The 24,180-nt window shown below is 45.3% G+C and overlaps 2 protein-coding genes and 1 long non-coding RNA gene across 4 annotated transcripts in view; 1 reads left to right on the forward strand and 2 right to left on the reverse strand.

Moving 5' to 3' along the window:
- Positions 1-2,708, reverse strand: part of DENND11 (DENN domain containing 11) — a 35,562-nt gene extending 32,854 nt beyond the window's left edge. The window contains exon 1 of the mRNA XM_035021253.1: positions 2,441-2,708. Within this exon, the coding sequence (XP_034877144.1) occupies positions 2,441-2,708 (268 nt within the window). The remainder of the gene's footprint in view (positions 1-2,440) is intronic.
- A 5,258-nt stretch (positions 2,709-7,966) lies between these two features.
- LOC118021171 lies at positions 7,967-11,311 on the reverse strand. 2 transcript variants are annotated; one of them, XR_004682130.1, is made up of 4 exons: positions 11,139-11,311; positions 10,393-10,482; positions 9,623-9,796; positions 7,967-9,539 (listed from the first exon to the last, which is right to left on the reverse strand). It is a non-coding gene; the product is annotated as an uncharacterized LOC118021171 (long non-coding RNA). The 2 variants fall into 2 exon arrangements; XR_004682129.1 differs by lacking the exon at positions 9,623-9,796.
- Positions 11,312-12,169: 858 nt separating this feature from the next.
- The window catches only part of WEE2 (WEE2 oocyte meiosis inhibiting kinase), a 30,448-nt gene continuing 18,437 nt past the window's right edge, over positions 12,170-24,180 (forward strand). Inside the window, exon 1 of the mRNA XM_035020311.1 lies at positions 12,170-12,514. Coding sequence (XP_034876202.1) covers positions 12,170-12,514 — 345 coding nt within the window. The remainder of the gene's footprint in view (positions 12,515-24,180) is intronic.

The following is a 24,180-nucleotide window of genomic DNA, read 5'->3' on the forward strand; positions in this document are numbered from 1 at the left end:
CTGTGGTTAGTGCAGGATTTTTCTTTTCTCCTTCCTCTCCCTACACTCTGCTGCCAGAGCTACCGCTGCCGAATCAGACCCTGTTAGTGTTCCCTTGCTGTTTCTTCTAGTTATCCTTCAGCGTTTCCCAGAATGAGTCTCACGCCTGCATCTATTTACTGATAGGTGATGGGGTGGGGCCTAAGGAATATTATTAGTTACAAAGTATCTGTTTTTGTCTAGCAATAAGGATTACTTTGGTCAAGGGCGCCTGGGTGGCTCAGATGGTTAAGCGTCTGCCTTCGGCTCAGGTCATGATCCCAGGATCCTGGGATCAAGTCCCGCATTGGGCTCCCCGCTCCTTGGGAGACTGCTTCTCCCTCTGCACCCCCCCCCCCGGGTCTCTCATGAATAAATAAATAAAATCTTAAAAAATAAAATAAATAAAGGATTACTTTGGTCAAAAGAGTAATCTTTCAAATTATTGGTATCTGGGAGTCCCAATCACACCAGACGACCAGTCTCACTGCTTTGAGGAATTCTTAATCTCAGGAAACAAACTGAGGGTTGCTGGAGTGGGGGGTGGGGTGGGAGGGACGGGGTGACTGGGTGATAGACACTGGGGAGGGTATGTGCTCTGGTAAGCGCTGTGAATTGTGCAAGACTGTTGAATCTCAGATCTGTACCTCTGAAACAAATAATGCAATATATGTTAAGAAAAAAAAAGGAGGGGAAGAATGAAGGGGGGAAATCGGAGTGGTAGACGAACCATGAGATGATGGACTCTGAAAAACAAACTGAGGGTTCTAGAGGGGAGGTGGGTGGGAGGATGGGTTGGCCTGGTGGTGGGTATTGAGGGCACGTTCTGCATGGAGCACTGGGTGTTATGCACAAACAATGAATCATGGAACACTATATCTAAAACTAATGATGTGGGGCGCCTGGGTGGCTCAGTCGTTAAGCGTCTGCCTTCGGCTCAGGTCATGATCTCAGGGTCCTGGGATCGAGCCCCACATCAGGCTCCTCGCTCCGCGGGAGGCCTGCTTCTCCCTCTCACACTCCCCTTGCTTGTGTTCCCTCTCTCGCTCGCTCTCTCTGTCAAATAAATAAATAAATAAAATCTTTAAAAAAAATAAAATAAAACTAATGATGTAATGTATGGGGATTAACATAACAATAAAAAAGAAAAAAAAAAACAGTAGAAAATACCAGTATGTACTATGTGTAGAAGGGGGTTAGTATTACCTCATAAAACTTCAGTTAAGTGTGAGTGCACTGACCGTGATATGAAATTAATCTCCAACAGTGGGTCACAGTCAAAAAAGTCTGAAAGCCACAGGGACAAGGAACAGAAAGGAGTCAGAAAGGCCTAGTCCCTCCACCTGTTGGCACGATTTCTTTCTGAGTCGTGCTGGTTTATAATCCCTGGCCCTAGTTCGGTGACCCGGCCAGGAAACTGTGTCTTCTGCCATCTGAAGATCCCAACCCTTCCCCTCCCATCCCCTGGCAACCCAGCCGGTTCTTCAGAACCATCCTTGGAGGACCAGGAGGAAGCAGCTCTTTTCCTTCACTAAGAGGCACTCCACATTCCAGGACTCCGTTGGGGAGTTAGGGTGAGAAGGAAACACCTGGGTTTCCTAAAACCCCAGACCCTGGACTACCAGCCCTCCTTCCTTCAGTGCTGAGAGCAGATGCGCTGGGCCTTGAGCCCCCTCACCGACCACCTAAGGCTTTCCGAGAGAGCGTATTTACTCACTTTGAACCCCCATGAAGTCTCTTACCGTTCACTTGGACACTTCCTTCCTGGGTGGCTAAGCCCAAGATTATTTTAGATAACCCTCTGATTCTCCAAATCAACCAGAAAGAGTCTAGTTGAGGAGGCTTCTCCTTTAATCCGTCTCCGGCTTAATCCCCCAGTCCCATCCCTTAATGCTCCCTGCACTAATTCCTCCAAACGATGCTGTCAGAGCAAGTGAACTTGGCCGCTTGGAAAGTTACCGTGCGGGGGTGAGTGATGGGGAGCGAGGGCGGGGAAGCAGAGAACCTGGAAGCTCAATACAATCCGTTGCAGGAGTTCACCTGGGGGGCGTTTCTGCTCTTGAAGGAAAAAACCTTTCAGCCAAGCAAGAAAACAAAAGCCAGCGCGCCCGGGGCCGCAAACAGGATCCTCCCGCACTGGAGAAGTGCAAACAAGGCTATGGGGAGCGGGGCGCGGGGCGCGGAGCGCGGCTCGGCTGGGAGGCCGCGGGACGGGAAGAAGAGGGGTTCGGAGGGCGCAGGGAACAAAGCCCCGCGCCCAGACCTCGCGGGGGCACTCTGCTCGCTCCGAGGGAACCCGGCGGCGGGGTGGGGGGGGTGCAGGTGTGCGGGTGCGCGCGCAGCGAGCCCCTCCCCCCGCCGCCCCCAAAGCCCGGGGGTGGGCGACCCTCTCCTCGCCCCCTCCCCCCGGAGCGTCTCTCACCCGAGCGGGGATCGAAGGTGACCACGAACACGGCCACCACCTGGTCCTCCTCCACGTCGCCCAGCTCCAGGCGCCCGGGCTGCAGCAGCACCTCGGAGGCGCCCAGCTCCTCGGGCTCCCGCCTCCTGGGCGGCTCCGCGGCCGGCCGGCCGCCCCCGCCGCGGCCCCAGCCCCGGCCTCCAGCCTGCAGCTCCGGGGCCTGCGGCGGGGAGACGGCGGGGCCCTGGGCCCAGCGCAGCAGCGGCGCCGAGTCTCCCCGCTCCACCATGGCGCGGCGAGGAGGAGCCGCGGGCGGCGAGGGGCGGGCGCAGGGGCGGGCTGCGGGCACTCCCCTCGCCGGGCCGGGCCGGGCCGCCGCACCGCCCGAGGCCGCACCTGCCCCGCGCCGCCCCGCCCGCCCGCCCGCCCGCGTCCGCGCTCCGAGGCAGCCGGAGAAGGCGCCCCCCCCCCCGCCCCTTCCCGGCCCCCCCGAACTGAGTGCCGGGTTTGGACTCACGGATGCCTGCGGGTGCCCGCGTCCGGGAAACGTCCGGTGGCCTGGACGCGCCTCCTCCACCTGGCTCGGGCCACCTGCGCTGGGCTGAAGGGCGTTCTCACCTAGGATCCCGTCGGAGAACTGTGCATGTGCATGTGCAGCGTGCATGTGTATACGCCATCACTATTTTTGTGATTCCCCTGGTTATGTGGACCGTGACAGAAATGTGTTACATAATCCTCAAAGCGTGGTTAAAGCTAGCGCGGGGCTGGAAGTGAAGCAAAAGAGGCAGCCAGGCTGTTCTGATGTTATTTGTACTTTGGCCTGGCCTCCTGGAGCTGGGGATTTTGGTGTTTGGCCTGAAGTAGTTGTGTCTCTAATCCAGTCTGCTGTGCCCTTGAACGAGCTGGATAGTGCCCTGCCCTGGCCTTCACTGGACCCTGCCCGGGGCTCCTCCATTTCGGCGACTAAGTCTCCACAGAGGGTGGTGGATGGTCCCTTACCTGCCGCGGTAGGGAGCGGGGAGGTTGAGCTAAATAGATAAACGATGAAAGCAGTCCCCCTTCTTTAGGCTAGCTACCTGAATAGATTGTTATGTCATAGATTTTGGCCTGGAGGCAGCAGGAGCCCTGGGCCGTCACTGACGATCTCCTGGGGAAGATGGGTTAAATTGTATCATCATTGTATCTCTGGCACATAGGGTATGAATCTTCATCAACACCCCCCCCCCCCCAGGGGACACCCCGTGCATAAATCCACTGGGTCCTTCTGAGAGCAAGCAGACTGCTGGGCCTTCCTGAACCTTGGACAAATCTGGTGTCTGAACAAGTCTCTCTCCTGGCTTCATGCTTTCTTATATTAATGGCTATTCCTATTATTCCCACCTCCTCTGATTACTTAGCCACCAGATACACTCAAGGGTTGAGGCATTCAAAATAGTATTTCTAAATAATAAAAATGGGGTTTCCTAGAATAATCCTTAGCCAATTTCCAAAGCCATCAGTTTCAGTTCTGACTTGTCTTTCTCCCCCGAGGGACTTCTTTTTCCTGATCTTTTGTATGAACTCCATCCTGAACTCCCTAGTTGAATACCTTCAAGTTGTGTATGTACCAAGAAATAAACTCATAGTCTCTATTCTATATATAGTCATCCTACATATATGTTCTATATATATAATTTGCTATGTAAACAGAAGACTCAAATGTCCCGGGGCGCCTGGGTGGCTCAGTCAGTTAAGCGTCTGCCTTCAGCTCAGGTCATGATCCCAGGGTCCTGGGATTAAGCCCCACATCCTGCTCCCTGCTGGGGTGGGGGGGGGGAGCCTGCTTCTCCCTCTCTGTCTACTCCTCTCCCTGCTTGTGCTCTTTCTCTCTGTGTCAAATAAATAAAATCTTTAAAAAAAAAAGTCTCAAATGTCCCACCTTAAACCTAGAGCCTTTCGCAGTCTTCGTTTATGGGTTTTAGCTCACCAGCCACCATGTCTATCATCAGATTCCTAGAGCCTTGCACAACAGACATTTGTCAACTAAGCAGGTGAATAAAAGTAGAGACTCACACCTCTGTACCACTGGCTACAGTATCTTGCACATAACAGGTGCTCAAAAATTTTAATGTTGGTGATGATAGGCCTCTTAACACACATTCACAGTCTGAAAGAGGCTTTATACCTGACCATCAGATTCTTATTCTCTGGATCTACTGAATTTCACAAAATGATAGGAAAGAAACTAAAATTAGCTATTAGAATAGCTCTGCTGGGAAAGGAGTGTGAAGGGCAAGAGGAAATGCAGGGCAGTCACATTCGGAGACCCTAGGATGGAGTTATATTTTAGAATGAGTTCCCCTAGAAGCCCATATATCTAAATTTTAAAATTATTTTATGTTCCCAAATAGTGAGTATATCTGCATTATATAAAACATACCTAGGGGCGCCTGGATGGCTCAGTCGGTTAAACATCTGTCTTCGGCTCAGGTCATGATCCCAGGGCCCTGGGATGGAGCCCTGCATCTCACTCCCTGCTCAGCAGGGAGCCTGCTTCTCCCTCTCCCTCTGCCCTCCTCCCCCCTGCCTGTGCTTGCTTGCTCTCTCTCAAATAAATAAAATCTTTAAAAACATATCTACATTATATAAAAATATACTGTATATAAAATACATTATATAAAGTAATTTTGACCTCTAATCTCATCACTGAGTTGGCCACTTAGGATTTTGCTTATCCTGTTTCACCAATTCTAGGGTGCAGCTTTTCACTTGCTAACATCGCTATGGTGACTCCGAATTGCTGCCAGCCCCACTGAGGTCGAGTTCTCACAGAGGAGGTTTGTGTTTGCTTTTGTCAGCCATCTGGAGGCACCACCAACCCGAGACTACTTTGAGTTAAATTCTCTGCTTGAGGTTCTTTGGGCCACACTGGTAGTGGGAATTCAAAATGCAAGGTAGCGTAAACACTGGCTTATAGTTTAGATTCTTGGGCGAGATGTTTTCCTTCTCTCCGGCCAATGAAAACGTAGAGACGAGCATGTTTCCCTGGCCAGCTGCATGTGGGCTATCGTGCTAGACTCCTCATCTGGGGCATTCAAAAATTCTTAGTGGCATGTAAAAATAATGCTACATCTTAAAATAAGTGATATAATTAAAAGTTTTCTGTTTATGTTGACATCATACCATATGTCAGTTTTGTATTCTTTTTTTCCATAGCCTCTGACTGCAAACATTTTCCCGTCCTGTTAGGAACTTCATATATGCATCATTTTAATGGTTCCCATTGTACGTATGTTTGAAAATTTACTTAACCATTCTCTCCTTGTTGGACGATCAAGCCCTTCCTCTTTTTGTTATGCCTAAAGTGTTGGCCAAATTTCACTCTGAACTAACACTACCCATTATATGCCAAGCCCTGCACACAGTACTGGGGCAGCTACGAAGAAGGCCGACATCCATTCTCATCAGGCTTAGAGCCTAGCAGGGAAGGCAGCTATCAGGCAAGGAATGAAATCTGGAAGGAGGGGTGACAGGGCAGGTGTAATTGGCTATTCGGGTTGTTGATTTACGGCAGAGTGCCAGAGGGGGCAATGCTGGGTTAAAATATATTCGTGTTTTTAAGGTTTTTGATAATCTTGCCAAATTGTTGATTCACTGTAGTATAAGGACATCAATTTCGTTTCACTCTTGCCCCGGTTAGATATTGCCATTTAAAATATTTTTTTGCCAATTTGTCAGATGAACATGGCGCTTTGTTTTTAAATTAATGTTTTGTGACTGCATCTAATCATGGTTTCAAAGTCTATGTGGGTGATTTGTGGTTGTTCTTTCTGCTCCTGATGCCTTCTGCTTGCTTATCTGCTGGTGTCTTCAGCTCTTGTTTTCTATTTACATGAGTTCTTTATACAATAAGAATATTAATCTTTTGTCTGGCATAATTTTTGTTAATCTTAGTTCCAATTTATTGTACGGTTTCAATGCTGCTTAATTGCTTTATGAAATTTAAAAGTTCGAAATCTTAAGTCGTCAAACTTATCCATTCTTTTTGTGATTTTTTTTTTTAAAGATTTTATTTATTTATTTGAGAGAGAGAATGAGAGACAGAGAGCACGAGAGGGAAGAGGGCAGAGGGAGAAGCAGACCCCCTGCCGAGCAGGGAGCCTGATGCGGGACTCGATCCCGGGACTCCAGGATCGTGACCTGAGCCGAAGGCAGTCGCTTAACCAACTGAGCCACCCAGGCGCCCCATTCTTTTTGTGATTTCTTATGTTGATTTGACATTTAGAAAGTTGGTCCCTACCCAGAAATTGGATCAACATTCACTTTTATTCTTTTAGTTATTTATACATTGGTTTTCCACATTTGATCTCCTAATCTAATCAATGTTTATATTGCTAATGTGATAATGAAGTGAGACTCTAAAATTTTTATTGAATTTAGTAACCAATAATTGCTATACCACTATTGAATAATTCTTTCAATTCCTATGATTTATAATTCCCCTTTAAATTACAATATTGAATTCCTGATATTTACTAATTTATGTATTCTTTATCATTGATGTGTCTATTCTTACAAGTTTGTAAGCTTTTATTTCTAGGAGAGGTAGTCTTCTCTTTTTACTCTTTTAATAAGTAGATCTCCATGGCAAAATAATCAAATTACACGCAGGACATACAGTGAGCAGCAATTTCCTTCTCCTCCAACCCCCCCCCCCCCCCATACCCTTCTCCCTCCTCAGGGATAGCCACTTTTGACAGTTTCTATCTTTAGGGTTTCTGGTGGTTACCCTCTGTGGAGGAGCTGTAATTCTTCTTTATCACACTTCCCCCAAATCATTAAGTGTTTGCTTTGTTTTAGGAAGGTAAAACTTCAGCGTGGGGATCTTGTAACTGGATCAGAAGCATGAAGAAATGGCTGGCAATGTTTGACCAAGTTACTAGTGACTTCTTGAGCCCCAGCCCTGGGAGCAGAGAGATAGTCAAGATCTAGGCACAAAAGATCCAGCTCTTTGCCATTCCTACGAATCTCTTCCCATGAGAGCAATGAGTGTGTGTGTGTGTGTGAGAGAGAGAGAGAGAGACGGAGGGACACAGAGATCTCATCTCTGTGGCCAGGGATGGCCTTGGACCAGGTCACGTAGGCAACCCAATCTGCTCTAATTTTGGAGAATCTGTGAATGGCCAAGTGCCACATAAATTTTCCTAACTGTGGGTAATAGAGAACAGACCAGCAGACTAATGAGTCTAGACCATAGTTTCAAACTACCTGCCCCTTAAAATATGGGCAGTACATCAATGGTTTCTAAATTATGGGGATGTCACGTTAGCAATCTGTTCTTGTTCTAAGAAGAGTACCATGTCTTTGTGAGTGGACAAGGAGGATGTCTCTATTATAAAAGCTACTTTGACGGACATCCTCTAGTCTTAGCAAATGGGACATCTTGGCAAGAGAAGCAGTTTGTTAGAATCTGATTTATTCATCAGGTAGATTTATAGTAGATTTGAAGAGAAGAGATGACTGAGGATTTTTACTAATGGCACTAAAGTCTTCATGAGTGAAACGACATGATATCAGTGATTTGCTTAAAAAAAAAATCCAGTACCCACCCCCTCCAACAAAATTGCAGATACAAATGAGACAAGATTTTACAGCTGCCCATAATTTTTGAAGCTACGTTGCTGATACATGGAGACTCATTATACTGTATTTTCTCCACTTTTGGTATGTTTGAACATTTCCACAAGAAAAAGCAAAACAAGAAGAATTAATGAGGCTTTAAAATGACCTCCAGGCTTCATCTTACTCAGCCCACCATCTTTCCTTGGAATTCCGTTCTGCTGTCAATGCTACTTAGTAGATACAGCTGTGTAAGCACTTGGAAACGAGAAACGTGGAAGGCCAAATATAAAGTATTGTTAATGATTTACAGAATTATCACTGGATTCCCTGCCAGTGACAGGTGTCTGCTGCTGTGCACTCTCTTGGGAGTGCGGAGAAGAGGTCAAGAGAAGGTCCCCTTCGAGGCTCTTGGGCTTGCTGAGCACCCTGGGCTGGGAGAGGAGTCAGGAGCACCTGAGATGCTGTGGATCTGCCCCAGGAGCTGGCCAATGTCGGTTGCTGATGAACACAGTCTGCTCTTCTCTAAGTTACTGCAAACTTCCCTCTGCGGGGATGAAGCAACACTTCCGGTTGTGATGGGACACTGAGCGAGCTAAGGAGAAGGAAGAATATGGGACTGGGATGGGCAGGGACCTCAGAGGTGCTGTCTAGTCCTCTGGTTTCCTCAGTGAGCTAGAGAGGATTCCTCCCCGAGTCCGCGAGGCCCGCAGGCCCTAGTCTGAGAACGCTGACCACTGCACTGTGGTCTCCCAAGGGCACGTTCTGGTGACCAAGGCCAACGTTCCCCTACACCACCCTGGACTTCCCTCAGGTTTGTCTCTCGTCTTCAGAGTCCAGGCCCAACAGTCTGAGGCCCAGAACGCTGCTTGCAGCCCCAGCCCCTTTCAAGTCTTTGCTTCCTGTCCTGGAGCCTGCCAGCTTCCCAGAAGGCCTCAGAGGAAAAATGTCCCTTTCTTGCTTGGGAACCCAGACCTCCCAATGGGTCCCCGTTGGGCAGTCTCATCAAGTACACCATAATACAACACCGGTATTTTTCAGGGTCTGGAATGACTCAGTCTTAATTTAGTCCTCCATAAATATTGTTCTAGAGCTTCGCTTTGGCTTGTTCATGCATTTTTTTTTTTCCTTTCACAATTCTCCCTCCTGAGGGAATAATGAGGCCAGCATGTCCCTCCTTGGAGCCAGACTCTCAAACAAATAACTCATTTTCCATGGCCTTAATTTCACTTTTGCAAAGGAACAGTCTACCCCAAAGCTGAGTATGAGTTTCTACCTCTTCTAAACCAATTTGAATGGATAGACTTTCTTGCTTCTGTTCTTCCCATTGGTGTTTCAGAGGCCTCAGCACCCAGGTTGGGTCAGAGTGGGGCTCTGAGTCTAGCTTTCTCATCACTCAGCAGTGGCAGAGAGCTTCCCCCAAGCACTGGGCTTAGGGATCTCAGACCTGAGATGCAAAGCTGCCTTCCTCCTTCCACATCTGACTCCTTGGGAACGTTGCTTTTCTCCACTGCAGCAACCCCTGAAACAATAAGAAAAATATTCAAACTTTTAAAAAGTCAAACACTGAGTATTTGAAACAAAACTGAGATATATTAATTTTACCTTCCCAAGTCCATTCAAAAATGACTTAGGGAACACCCACTACGTGTCAGGTATTAAGGGAAAAAATCCCCCTTTTCCCCTTATTGCCACAGATTTTCTGCGTTCTGCTTTGACCCCTCGTCTCATGATGTGAAGCTGTTTGCCTGGGATGGATGCCTAGGGTACTAACACGCACTGAAACAGAGGAAAATTTTTTTAAAATTTATTTTTTTATTAACATATAATGTCTTATTTGTCTCAGCGGTACAGGTCTGTGATTCTTCAGTCTTACACAATTCACAGTGCTCACCATAGCACATACCCTCCCAATGTCCAGCACCCAGCCACCCCATCCCTCCCACCCCTCTCCACTCCAGTAACCCTCGGTTTGTTTCCTGAGATTAAGAGTCTCTTATGGTTTGTCTCCCTCTCTGGTTCCATCTTGTTTCATTTTTCCCTCCCTTCGCCTATGATCCTCTGTCTTGTTTCTCAAATTCAAAGAGGGAATTCTTCATAATGTGCAGAAAACTGAGAACAAAGAACAAGAGTGAGGCATGACACCCCAAATAGTGAGGCTGTGGGCCAGAGGCAAAACGCATGCTTCTGGGGATCCCCTTGGGCCATCAAGATTAGCAACCACCCAATTCCCCTCATTCTAAATTAGGAGTCTCCAAATTGGGAGTATCTTCTCCACCTCATGGCCTGAGACGGGGACACTGGTCAACATCCAGGCTGTAGTGAAGGAATAATATCACATGGCCTGCTGTGATAGTTGTGAACAAGGAACTCACTCCCAACTGCAGAATCTCAGTTCATAGCAATTTCTTTACTTGTAACCTCAGTCCTCCTTTCCCTGGTGATGACTTTCTTGTCTCTGGCCCCTGTGGGATGGGGAGACCCTGACAGAGGTGGGCAGTGAGCTTCTGCCTGCTATGGGCAACAGGATTTCCTGTGGAATGATTTGGGAAGGTCAGTGTGGGTGGGATGGGTTAGGGAAGGGAACGGAAGGATCTGATGGTGTGCACACCTATATAAAGCTGGAGCCTGAGGAGGATTTTAGCTGAAAAAATGCTTTCACATCCTCCCAGTTCGTTTTCATTTGGATTAACGTCCTCATGAGTTCAGGTCAGAGATGGGAAAGATTGGAGAGGAGAGGAGAAAGGCATGGAGGGATTAATGAAGAGAGAGGAAACAGAAGACAGGTGATGAGCAATGGGTAACCAAAGACTATAAGAGAAATTAACTTTGTTTCAGCCAAGATCAAAATACTCTCAGTACCGGGGCGCCTGGGTGGCTCAGTCGTTAAGCGTCTGCCTTCGGCTCAGGTCATGATCCCAGGGTCCTGGGATTGAGCCCCGCATCAGGCTCCCTGCTCCGCGGGAAGCCCGTTTCTCCCTCTCCCACTCCCCCTGCTTGTGTTCCCTCTCTCACTGTGTCTCTCTCTGTCAAATAAATAATAAAATATTTTTAAAAATATCCTCAGTACGTCTCTCTTCCACCCATGTTTATCATGTAACTAAGTCCATGTGTCCAGTACCTCTAGAGTCCCCACTGAAGGTACAGGAGGGCTCCTGTGTATCATTTTCCTTTTCCGTGGATGGGCTTTCACACGGTTTCTCCTATAAAGTGATACTGGTAGCTTTTTTTTTCTTCAGAGTTTTACCCAAGCAGCCCCTCCAAGAAAGAAATTAAATGATTTAAATGCTGTAAATACTGTATTAATAATTTAAATACTGTAAATACTAAATACTGTATGTTAAAGAGTAATTTTTTTTTTTAACAAAATAAGGCATTTCGGGACAAAGTAATTGCTGTTTTCAAGTGATACATACCCGCTTCTAGGTGTCGCTGATCTTTCTAGGCTTTTATCAGTTTAGAAATTCGCCCTATTCCCTAAAAGTTTTAACTGCTGATACCTGGGGGTGGGTGGAGGGCGTGAAATACCTGAATTCGGGCAGGTGTGCCTGGCAGGAATCTAAGGCGTCTCTCTGCTAGGGAGATGAACTCCAGCCAAGATAAGTCAGTGGCTCTTTAAGGATGATTATGCTATCCCGGTGATGCTGAGTTTAATTAACTGCGGTTAGCCACCGGGTGGGTGGAGGAGACAGAAGAGCATGATGTTTCTAAACGGTAGGTAGAAACAGGTGAAAATGATTTCTTTCCAGTAATGAGCTTGTTCCCGAATTGGCTAGTGGGTATTTTTAAAGCTGTGCTAAATTAGAGGAATCCAACTATCTCACCAGTATCTTGTAGCACATGGGTTGAGGGAGACTATATGGGATATCCAGAAGAGTTCTATACATAAATTGGATTTAATTGCTCCAAGAGTCACTGGAGCTTTCTTTAATCAGACTGGAAATAAGGTTAAGCTGAAGTCTTACAGATATGTGGTACTTAAGGGAGCAAATTAATGGCATGCCTCTGTGTAGCTGTGAGTGGGTAGAGGGAAAGGCAGGCTATGACTGGGGGGGTTTGCCAACTCACAGTCTTTTCTCCTCCTTACTTCTGCAGCTCTGTAGTGTTCCCGTCTGATAGGCCTTGCCTGCGCTGTAAAGCTCTCTGGCTGCGATGGAGGACTGCAGTATTAACAAAGAACTAAAGCAGAAGTTGAACTTTTCCCACTGTGGAGAAGAGAGTGAGAGTGAAGGGCAGAGGGAGGCAGAGGAGAGCAGGGAGGCCCCGAGCCAAACCCCAGACAGGGCTGAAGGTCAGGACTCAGAGGCTAAGTTCACACTCCCCAGGCCTCCCCTTAGTAGCGTCCATGAAGTCGGCACCCTTCAGGCAAAAGGCAAGATGAGTCCAGAACAGGTTTTGAGGACTCCAGTGTCAGGCTCTGGCAAAGGTCCAGAGACCCCAGCCCAGCCAGAAGGCAGGAGCAAGCTGCTGCATTGTGAGAGCCCCTTCACTCCCAAAGTAAGTTGTGGGGCAAGGGGACCTGGGCCGCCAAGATCTGTGTTCCTTCAGTTCAGCGGACGGAGAAGCAGGACGTAGTTGTGTATGTGTATCTGACCGACTTGTCTCATGGGCTATGGATCTCCTCAATTATGTATTTATTGGTGAAAATGAAGAAGAGTTTAAATTGCCAGAAAACAGAACTAAATACCTTGCTAGCTGTCTTCTCAAAACCATTGATGTCAGCAACTATTTGGTGTGGGCCACAAATAAATCTTGGTGGGGAAAAAATATTCCTAGCTAAAGAATATTGGAAGTAGAAGGAATATTGAGATCTAGAGCCCTATGATGCATTCTGCATGTGAGAAAATCCGGGTTCCAAGAGATAAACTGGCTTTTGGCTCAGCCGATGGCAGAGGCAAGACTAGAAACCTGATCTTTTGGTCTTCGTCGACTGCTATTCTTTCCATTACTCCAACTGGCTCTAGGTTTATGTAATTATTTACTAATATTTCCTCCTATAAGAATGTTCACATCCCCCGTTTTTTTTTGTTGTTGTTTTTTGTTTTGTTTTTTAAAGATTTTATTTATGTGACAGACACAGCGAGAGAGGGAACACAAGCAGGGGGAGTGGGAGAGGGAGAAGCAGGCTTCCCGCGGAGCAGGGAGCCCGATGTGGGGCTCGATCCCAGGACCTTGGGATCATGACCTGAGCCGAAGGCAGATGCTTAACGACTGAGCCACCCAGGCGCCCCACAGCCCCCGTTTGAACATATTCACATATCTCTGCTATTGCTCCTCCCCGAAGGAAGTCCCCCCATTCTTCAGTCTAGTGAGGGGCAGGTTCTTATATGTGAGCAAAGTGTTGACTTGCTGAGACTTCTTTATAAGCTGGGGATGACGAATAGGCAAAGGTCCCAAGTAGTTCACTTAGTCCTTTATTCTTGCTGTGATTATTCTCCTGTTACATCTACACATTATGAAAGCCAGGGAAGGGCTCTGACAGCCCAGTGCCATGGTGTGTGAGCCTCAGGATTGGTATGAGCTCCGCTTTCTGCTGGCTCAGCTTGAGGTACATAAGGCTGTCCTAACAACATCTGTGCTTCTGGTGGCAGACACAGTCACTGTCGGCAGGCCCCTTTAGTTCCTGCTGAGTATGCACATCACATCCACCAGGAAGGACTAAGCTTCTTGTCTGTATCATAGACAAGTTTGTTGTTACTGTACTTATGTGTCCACCTGTGGGTTTTCCAATGGTCCCAACACCAACCAATCGATCGTCCATTTATTTTTTGAGAACCCAGTGTGGGCAAGGAGCACAAGGCTCGGTCTCTGCCCTCGAAGCGCTTACAATCAGCAGAGAGACAGAGAGGAGATGTACCTATAGACACTATGTGATAGGTGCTTTGAGAATGGTTTTGACGTATGTAAATTAGCGGGAGAGTGGGCTGAAGGTATGTGGCTCTGAGCAAGAGTAGGCAGGCAAGGAAGCATGACACGGTATGTCTATTTCATTCATTCATTTAAGACGGAGCACCTTGATATCAGACCTTCTGCTGGCAAATCCTTCACTGTGTCAAAAAGTGCCCATAAAATGAATTAAGATAAACAACTGAGACAGTGAAGTTCAGATTAGCTGTGCATGGGGAGTGCTGCAGCATGATGAGAAAGAATTGGGAATTAAGTCTCAAGGTCAGGGATGCCTTTCCAAAGAAAGTCAACTCTGAGAGTGGCCTTCAAGGATGATCTAGAGCGATCCAGGTAAAGAAGAGAATGAGAACTTGAGGCCAAGGGAAAAGCAGCTACCAGGCTAGGAGGGGAAAGATCATGTCACACCTAGAAATTGCATGGTTGCTAGGGACGGGGAGGGTGCAGGCAGCGAGGTCAGAGTAGGTAGGCAGGAGCGAGATCGAGATTTTATTCTGAAAGCTCTGAAACCTTCATTAAATGGTTTTGATCAGAGGGCTTTTGGAAAATTTGGCCTTCATGTGCAGGCTGCAAGGCGTGGGAGAGACCTGGGGGCAGAGCGGTATTTACAGCAGATCTGTTGACAAAGGAGAAAGGCCGGAACCATGTCAGCGGTGCACAGTGATAAACTGAGAGATGTTTAGGATTTGCTAAGTGACTTTGATGCAGGATCGTTGAGCCCAATGGTCGAGAAAGAATTCTAGAGACCTTTTACGGTGCAAAAAGGTGTTTTTATTCTAGCACAGGGACAGGACCCGTGGGCAGAAAGAGGTACATTGTGATTGTGAGTGACTGATTATATAGGGTTTTCTAGCCTATGGAGGTGATGGTGACTTTAGGGCTCCAGGAAACTGAGTCTATAGATTACTGGAGGTCTATTATTAAGATTGTGTTTTTCTTGTAAATCATTAAGACAGTTACAAAGTCTACTGGAGTTTCATGTCCTACATGACTGTGATCTTTATCAGTTGACCATTTGTTTTTCTCCTGCCTTTGTTCTTAGGCAGCTACTAGTGCCCGAGGAATGTTTTATATATATATAAATATATATAATATATATAAATAAATATATATATATATAAATATATATATATATCTCGCACCTTAGGGGGAGGGGGTTTAGTGGGATGTCAGTTCATGTTTTGCCCTCAGCTTGCCTTTTCTCTCATCATTTCCCCACCCCCTCCCCCGAACAACCCTCACCCTTAAATCTTTAAGATTGTCGAAGGCAGAAGATCTCATCTTCTGTAGCTTCTTCCTGTTGAATAGGGGCACAGAGACGTCCCTATCTATGGGTCAACGTTGTCCAGTTGGCGAACCTATAGGTGAGTTATGGAAGGCGGAAGCAGCTGAGTCCAATTTGGACAAAGAAGTAACTCTGTGGGTGGTAAGGACCGTCTTCAATCCTTGCTTGAGGACGAGTTTGAGATCTTCTACAGGTTCACAGGAGTAAGAAGGCACGTTAGTTTGTTCATGGGTTCCCTGGGAAGGAGGTACATGAGTCCAGGAAGAGGGTCCCTCTAATATTACTGCAGTGGGAGTACATAATACAACCCAATATGGACTTTTCCATTTTGGGTTGGAGTCCCCTGCTGTATTTGACTTCCAATCTTTTAAACAAACTACGTCTCTGGGGCTTACATGGGACTGACTTTCAGTTATAGTTAAGTCAGGTTTTGGGAGCACGTGATCAGTATACCCATTAAGTAACATGAATTAAGCCAGCCTTGAGTGAACAATTTAATAAGGTATTATAATCTTCATCTAATAACAGGTCCGCTGTAAGAAATGGTTTTCCATATAGTAACTCAAAAGGGCTTAGTCCTAGAGGTTGTTTTGGAGCAGTTCTCATTCTAAGAAGTCCTATTGGTAAGAGAGTAACCCAGTTTTTCTGGGTCTCTAGACTAAGTTGTCATTTTAAAGTATTAAAAGAGGGCGCCTGGGTGGCTCAGTTGGTTAAGCGACTGCCTTCGGCTCAGGTCATGATCCTGGAGTCCCGGGATCGAGTCCCGCATCGGGCTCCCTGCTCGGCAGGGAGTCTGCTTCTCCCTCTGACCCTCCCCCTCTCATGCTCTCTCTATCTCATTCTCTCTCTCAAATAAATAAATAAAATCTTTAAAAAAAAATTAATAAAGTATTAAAAGAAGGACCACTGTCACTTTAGAGATTGTGGAAGGCAAAATCTAGGTATAATGTCTCTCCACAAAACTTTGGTTACTTCTGTGGCTCTTTCAGTTTTACATGGAAGGGCTTCGATCTATCCAGTCAAAGTATCAACAAACACTAGTAGGAACTTACAGCCTCTGTGAGGAGGCATTTGTGTGAAATCAAGCTGCCTCCTGGCTATGTTCCATGGCCTTGGACTGGTTTCAAAAACGGTGGGGGGACGGGGGGCACAGACTGCACCTTCTGGATTTACTTGTGCCCAAACAATACAGGATTGGCAATCTGTTTTATTATAGCTATTAAATTCACTCCATCAAATATATTTTTAACTAAATGTTTTAAAGCATTTTTGCCCAAATGAGTAGCCTGGTGTAAACCCTGTATTACCTTCCATGAGTTATTTTTGGATATAAAGATTTTCCCCTCATTATTAACAAGCCAGTTCTGTGCCTTTTTTGAATTTCCTTGTTCCTGGGCCATGTGAATTTCTTGGTCTGGATAGACTGGAGTTATGGACTTGATTGGAATTAAGACTGGTATGAGACTTAATATTTGTTTATTTTGTGCTGCCTGCTTGGCTGCATGGTCCTTTAGATTATTTCCTTTAGATTCCAAGATCCTATCCTTTTGACATCCTCTGGGGTGAATTAAAGCTACCTCCTTAGATAGGTGTATAGCCTCAAGAAGAGTATTTATTTCAGGCTCATATTTGGGGAGTTATGGCTTGATAATAATCATAATCCATTTCCTTCCAAATTTCCCCATGGGCATGTAGCTCCAGGCAAGCATATTTGGAGTCAGTATAAATATTAATTTTTAGGCCTTTTGCCATTGAAGAGCATGGGTAAGTGCTATTCATTCAGTCTTTTGAGCAGAAGTATTTATTGGAAGGGCTTTTGCCTCAATGGTCTTAGCTAAGCTAACTATAGCATATCTGGCTTTTCTTTCTCCCTTATCCATGAAGCTGCTGCCATCAGCAAACTGTCATCTGCATTTTCAATAGGGGCATCTTTTAAATCTGGTCTGCTAGAAAAAACAAGATCGATCATCTCTGAGCAGTCATGCTCTAGCATAGACATAGGATGATCAGGTCCAGGCATAAAGTTTGATAGGCTTTCAGTATTATTTCAGGTATGTCTAAAAGCATAGCCTGGTATTTAGTAAGTCGGTATCCTGTCATCCATTGGTGGCCTTTGGTCTCTAGGACACTTTGGACCTGATGTGGAGTCTTCACCATCAAGAATTGTCCCAGAGTAAGTCTGCAAGCTGCTTCTCCCAGGACGGCTGTTGCAGCTACTGCTTGAAGACAAGCCAGCCACCCACATTGTCAAGCGACTTTGAAAAATAGCCCACCCATTTTGTTTCATTTCCTAATTTCTGGGTAAGAACTCCCAAAGCTTGTCCCTGTTTTTCTGTTACATATAAAGTGAAAGGTTTTTCTAAATTTGGTAAAGCCAAAGCTGGGGCTGACCGAAAGCTTAACTTTTAATGTTTGAAAGGCTGTCTGTTGGGCCTTCCATCCAGAGTAAAGGTTCTTTACCAGGGCCTTTAATTGAATCATACAATGGTTTGGCTAAGAACCTAAATCCAGGAATCCACAGTGGGCAAAAACCTGCCATACCTAGGAAAGTACAGAGTTGTTTTTTTTGTAGCTAGGGGTCCAAGATCTAATACTGCCTTTTTTTTTTTTTTTCTGTCAGTAGACAGGGTAGGGTGACTTGTTGTTAGCTCGTATTCCCAAATATTATATTATACTTTTTGTTTCGATATTTGTGCCTTTTTCGGGAAGACACGATATCCTCTGTCTGCCAAGAAATTAAGTGAAGTTATAGAACGGCTATCAGACATTTCTTTTGTGGGACTACAGATGAAAATACCATCCACATATTGAACTATAGTCCCTTGAAGCAGGGAGATACCACGGAGGCCTTCGCTAAGTGCAGCCCTGGAAAAAGTGAGGACTGTCCCTAAATCCCTGTGGCAAGACTATCCAAGTTAAATGGAACAGCCGTGGGCTTGAATGTGGGGCCCATTCAAAAGCAAATTAGTGGCTGTGTTTCTTCACTTTGAGGGATGCAAAAGAAGGTGTCTTTTATTTTATTTTTTTATTTTTTTTAAAGATTTTATTTATTTGAGAGAGAGCACATGAGAGGGGGGAGGGTTGGGAGGGTCAGAGGGAGAAGCAGACTCCCTGCCGAGCAGGGAGCCCAATGTGGGACTTGATCCAGGGACTCCAGGATCATGACCTGAGCCGAAGGCAGTCGCTTAACCAACTGAGCCACTCAGGCGCCCAAGAAGGTGTCTTTTAAAGGACGCCTGGGTGGCTCATAAGCGTCTGCCTTTGGCTCAGGTCTTGATCCCAGAGTCCTGGGATGGAGTCCCCCATGGGGCTCCCTGCTCCGCAGGGAGCCTGCTTCTCCCTCTGCCTCTGCCTCTCTCTCTCTCTCATGAATAAATAAATAAAATCTTTAAGAAAAAAATAAATCAAGTACTGTAAACCAGTTGGCATCACCAGGGACCTGGGTGAGAAATAGTATATGGATTTGGCATTATGGGATGAATAGGCATCCCGCTTCATTTATAGCTCTTAAATCTTGTACCGTCTGATAGTCTCCATCTGGTTTCTTTGCTGGTAAAATTGGAGTGTTATAAGGAGATTGACAAGGTTTTAAAATACCATCTTTAAGAGATGTATCAATAAGTGGTTGTAACCCAGCCTCTGCCTCAGGTTTTAAGGGATACTGTTTTTTTGTTTTTATTTTTGTTTTTTATGAGGTATAGTGGTTGGGTCCTTTAAGGTCACTTTAATAAAAAATATTAATAAACAAATATTAAGTCTCATGCCAATCACAGACCTTTGGATTTACTTCCTTCCAGATATTAGGAAGGATATCAGGGCAAGGTTTAAGTTTTCCGGGTGTTAAAGAGAACAAGCTATCCTCTTTAGTCGGAGCAAACCTGCTTCCTGGTTTATACATTAAGTCTCACCCAACTAATGGAGTGGGACAAGATGAAAGGACTAGGAAAACATGAGTAACCAACTGGTTTTTGTATGTACAGGCTAAAGGCATTGTCTGAGCCATGTTTTAGTTTTCTCTTCTGTGCCAACCATTCTATGTTTAGAAAGACAAGTAGGGCTGAGTAAGAAGAGTAAAACTGTATCAGTAAGGAAATTGATAAACTTACCTTCCACATCCAGGGTAACCTGGGGCTCAGTCATCCTGATTTTCAATGTCCTTCTTTCTTACAGACAGGACATGGCCCTGGTGGAGAGCCTTTGTTTGGACATTCTTTGCTCCACTGTCCAACTTGGCCACACCTGTAGCATGGGATCTCACCTGCTCCTTCGTCTGATACCGGCTTTATCTTTGGCCCCTGGTTAGTCTGGTGTTGTGAGGAATCCGTAATAGTGCCAGCCGATATTTGAGCCTGTTTTTTACCCTGCATTTTAGCTCTCCAGTCATTTTCTTGCCTAAGGGCCATATTTTTATTATTAAAGACCCCAATAGGGCGCCTGGGTGGCTCAGTTGTTTAAGCGACTGCCTTCAGCTCAGGTCAGGATCCTGGAGTCCCGGGATGGAGTCCCGGGATCGAGTCCCGCATCGGGCTCCCCGCTCAGCAGGGCGTCTGCTTCTCTCTCTGACTCTCCCCCCTCTCATGCTCTCTATCATTATCTCTCTCAATAAATAAAAAAAATAATAAAAATAAATAAAAATAAAGACCCCAATAGCTACCTCTAGTGGGCGCTGGGTGGGGGTTTGAGGGCCTAAAGCCATTTTAGCCAATTTTTAGTGGATGTCAGGTGCTGACTGACCTAAAAAATTAATGTTTAATATAGTTGTTCCTTCAGAGGAGGTTGGGTCCAGATTTGTGTATTTAGGGATGGTGTCTATCAAACAGCCCTGAAATAGAGCTGGATTTTCATCAGCAACTTGGGTAACTTCCTGAGTTTTATAAATCCTTTAGAGAATCCTTTTTTCATTTCTTCTATTAAACAAGTGGTCATATGGTCTTGTCTTTCCCTTCCCTGTCTATCATCTTGGTAATTCCAGTAAGGTTTGGTATTGGGAACAGCAGTGCCCCCTACTGGATAATGATGGGTAGGGGGTTATCTCTGACTGCTACTTCATCAGCAAATTCTTGAGCCCCTGCCCAGATAGGGTTTTTTCCCTCAGGGGTGCAACAACGAGTTAATATAATGTATATATCTCACCAGGTCAAATAAAAATAATAGGTAATTGTTGAAAGTCCTCATAAATTGAGAACAGGGTTTTCGGAATATTGTCCTAATTGTTTATCTGAGCCAGGTCTGCCATGGAGAATGGAACATGACTAACTGTGCCCATTTCTCCATTAGCAACCTCCCTAAGAGGATGCAATCCATATTTAGGTAGAAATCCTAGAAGACAGGGAGTTCCACTCCTGGTATGTCCATCTGGCCTGGGAGCAGAGGGGTCTTTAGGTTTATAAGGAGGAGAGAGAGTAACAGAGCCAGTGGCTTCTTTGTTTGGATTGGCCAGTGATTTCTACAGTAACCCAGGTTTGTTAGGAGAAATGGGCCTATTTAGAGAATCATCATCCAATATATCCAGAGGGGGTTTATTAACCTGGTTGGTGGTTAGACACATTTTGCAAGAGGCCCTTAGATCAGGATCCTGATTTAGGGCCATGAAGGCCTGGACATAGGGTACCTCAGTCCATTTGCCCTGTTTCCTGCAGAAGAGATCAGATAGATCGTATTAAAGTTTAATGTCCATTAATGGGCCATTTTCCCTCATTTCCCGAGGAGTACTGAGGCCATGCAATGTTACAGAAGAAGATCAGTTTTTTTCTTTCTTAGATCTTGCAATCTGAATTGATTCCAGTAGGTTAAAAGGCATCCCAAGGGAGGATACTTGGGAACTAAAGATCCCATGCTGCTAGAAAAGTAGAGGTTTATTACCAAAAATCCCCCCTGCCTCCTACGTGGCATCTATGCAGGATATGTCCGAGGTTTCTAGTGTCAAAGTGACCAGAGGCATCCTTCTAAGAAGGTGCTATGAACACTGCCTTGCCTTGGAGGAATGCTGGTGTCCCTCAAATTCCCCATTGCATTCTAGATGACTAATGGGTGCCAGCGAATGGACCAAAATGCCATGGAGAACCTGTCATTCTTAACCCATGGAAAACATCAGCAAAGTTTTACAAGGGGAAATTATATAATATTGTAATTTAAGTATTCAGTAGGGGACATTGATGAAGAATAGTAAAGATAGAAATCCATCCTGGTCTAAGTGACATTCCAAAACATGTAGTCTTTTATAGCTGACTTTTCTAGGAGATGGTCCCCAGTTGGGTTTTAATTCAATTGGGTACTGGTTTCAGTCAGCTCTGAGAGGAGGTCTCATGGCCAGAAGTGGGTAGGCCAGGGATTTGGATGGGATTGCATTAGACCAATGAGGAAGAAACCTTACATGAGATTCTTAAGATTGGCAGCTGTCCTAGTGACTTAGGTGGCTGTCTGTGCCCAAGAAGGACAACTGTGTATAAGAATAGGAATAACGAGAGGGCATTGAGTTTCTGGGCCTTAGAACCATTCTGGCCAACAGAATGAGCTTCCAGTCAAAAGGAATTGAGTTTCCGGTCAAAAGGCAGGCTTTCTCGTCCCCATAGAGTAGCCACGGGCTAGAGTATTGCAGCCTGAGCTATTGACACGAAAGTATTCCAATAAGACCATATTCCTTGAAGAGCCTCTGAAATGAAAGTAAAAGGGAAAGAGAGAATAACTCACCAAGTTGTGCTGAGGCTCGAAGTCCAGATGAAGGTAAGATGCAGAATGCCTGTATGGGCCACCAAAATATGATGCAGGATCATTGAGCCCAATGGTCAAGAAAGAATTCTTGAGATGTTTTGCGGTGCAAAAAGGTGTTTTTATTCTATTAAAAAAATATATTTATTTGACAGAGAGAGAGTGAGAGAGGGAACACAAGCAGGGGGAGTGGGAAAGGGAGAAGCAGGCTCCCCACTGAGCAGGGAGCCCCGATGTGGGGCTCGACCCCAGGACCCCGGGATCATGACCTGAGCTGAAGGCAGATGCTTAACAACTGAGCCACCCAGGTGCCCCCAAAGGTGTTTTTATTCTAGCATGGGGACGGGACCCGTGGGCAGAAAGAACTACATTGTGATTGTGAGGAGTGACTGATTATATAAGGTTGTCTATCCTATGGTGGTGAAAGTGATGTTAGGGCTCCAGGAAATTGAGTCTATAGGTTCCTGGAGGTCTATTATTAAGATTGTGTTTTTCTTGTAAATCATTAAGACAGTTACAAAGTCTAGTGGAATTTCATGTCCTACATGACTGCGATCTTTATCAATTGACCATTTGTTATTCCCCTGCTTTTGTTCTCAGGCAGTTACTAGTGCCTGAGGAATGTTTATATATATATATATAATGTTTATATATATATAATGTTTATATATATAATGTTTATATATATATATATAATGTTTTTTTATATATATAATGTTTGTTTATATATATATCCCACCTTAAGGGGAGGGGGATTTGGTGGGGTGTCAGCTCATGTTTTGTGCTCAGCTTGCTTTTTGTTCTCTCATCAACTTGATGGAGGCATTGAGGGAAAAGGAGGATCTAGGGTCCTTTGAGGCTTCTGCCTTGACTGAGTAAATTGTAACTTGAATCAAGATAGGTGATGCTAGAGGCATTTACAGATTTGGAGAAAGCAGAGGTGTACTGTAAATCATTGGATAAATGGGTCTGGAGTGCAGGAAAACAAACTAAATTGGAGATCTATATTTGGATATCATTAGCATTTTGGAAGTTGTTGAAGCCTTGGGTGTGGATGAGCTCAAGCAGCCTGAGTGCCAGAGTAAGAAGTGGTCCAAATTAGTAATCCTGGAAGTGCCAAGATTGGAGGGGCAGGAAAAGAACAGAGCTTGGGAGGGAAACTGGAAATGCAACTGAAAAAGTGTACGCTTTATGAGGAATGCAGTTTGGGTTAGAAGAGAGAGAGTGGGCAATGATCAGTGGTGATGTTATGCTGAACACAAGGATGCAGAGGAATGGAGGACTGACTTAGCTCAGCCTTACCCAAGAGAGAGGACTAGAAATCCTGTGAAGTGACTTTAGGTCACCATAAAGACTTCCTAGCACAACTAGCTAGAATAGAAGAGCTTCCCGAGGAGGTAGTGGGTCCCTGAGCTAAATGCATTGAGCACTAGTTGATGATCACTTGGTAGGAACTTTGTAAAAGAATTCAAGCATCAGGGACTAATTGTACCAACTGGGCCTTTAAAGTCTGCAAGTCCTGAGATACAATGATGTTGTGTCTTGAAGGTGGGAGGTTGCCTTCTCCTCTTGCCATCTTCAGACACAAAAGAGCTATTCCTGAATTTTCCTTTCCCTCGATCATCTGTAACAGAGCTGTTGCTTATGGAATTAGCTACACTCCCTGGAACATATTTATACTCTCAACCTGGATATCTTTCCAGAAATTTTTAATCTGCTTTACTTTTAGACAGAACTTCCTTTTCATAAGCCTTGTTCCAAACTAAGTTCTTTTGGATTTGCAAAAGGATTACTCACAATTCTACCATTCTGGCAATACAATCCATATTAAATATAATTAATACCTCTGTACGCCTTAGCATCTAGCCCAGCATCGGCTACTTAGTAGGCACCAAACAAATATCTGGATGAATACTTGAGGGGAAGTTAAAGTATACACTGAGAACATAAGGACCAGGTCTTCTAGAGTCCTTTTCATTTCTCTAAGCTGGAGTATAGTCTTTAAAAAGCTAGAGGTAGTAGTAGAGTTGGTGTTTTTCATAGCTGGCCATCAGAATTGCCCAGGGGGAGGCGGTGGATCTTAACACAAGTACAGATTCCTGTGTTGATCCTCTAATCAGAATATCCAGAGGAAGACTAGGAATTTGTATTTTTCATAAGAGGAGCAGTTATAATGCAACTAGTTTGCACCAAACGAGATAACCTCTAATTCCTTTTCGGCAATAACATACTTTGGTTCAAATATTAACTAGCTGATATGGAACTG

This window comes from Mirounga leonina, unplaced genomic scaffold (assembly GCF_011800145.1).
Source record: "Mirounga leonina isolate KUSES-001 unplaced genomic scaffold, KU_Mleo_1.0 Mir_174, whole genome shotgun sequence".
Classification (NCBI taxonomy): domain Eukaryota; kingdom Metazoa; phylum Chordata; class Mammalia; order Carnivora; family Phocidae; genus Mirounga; species Mirounga leonina.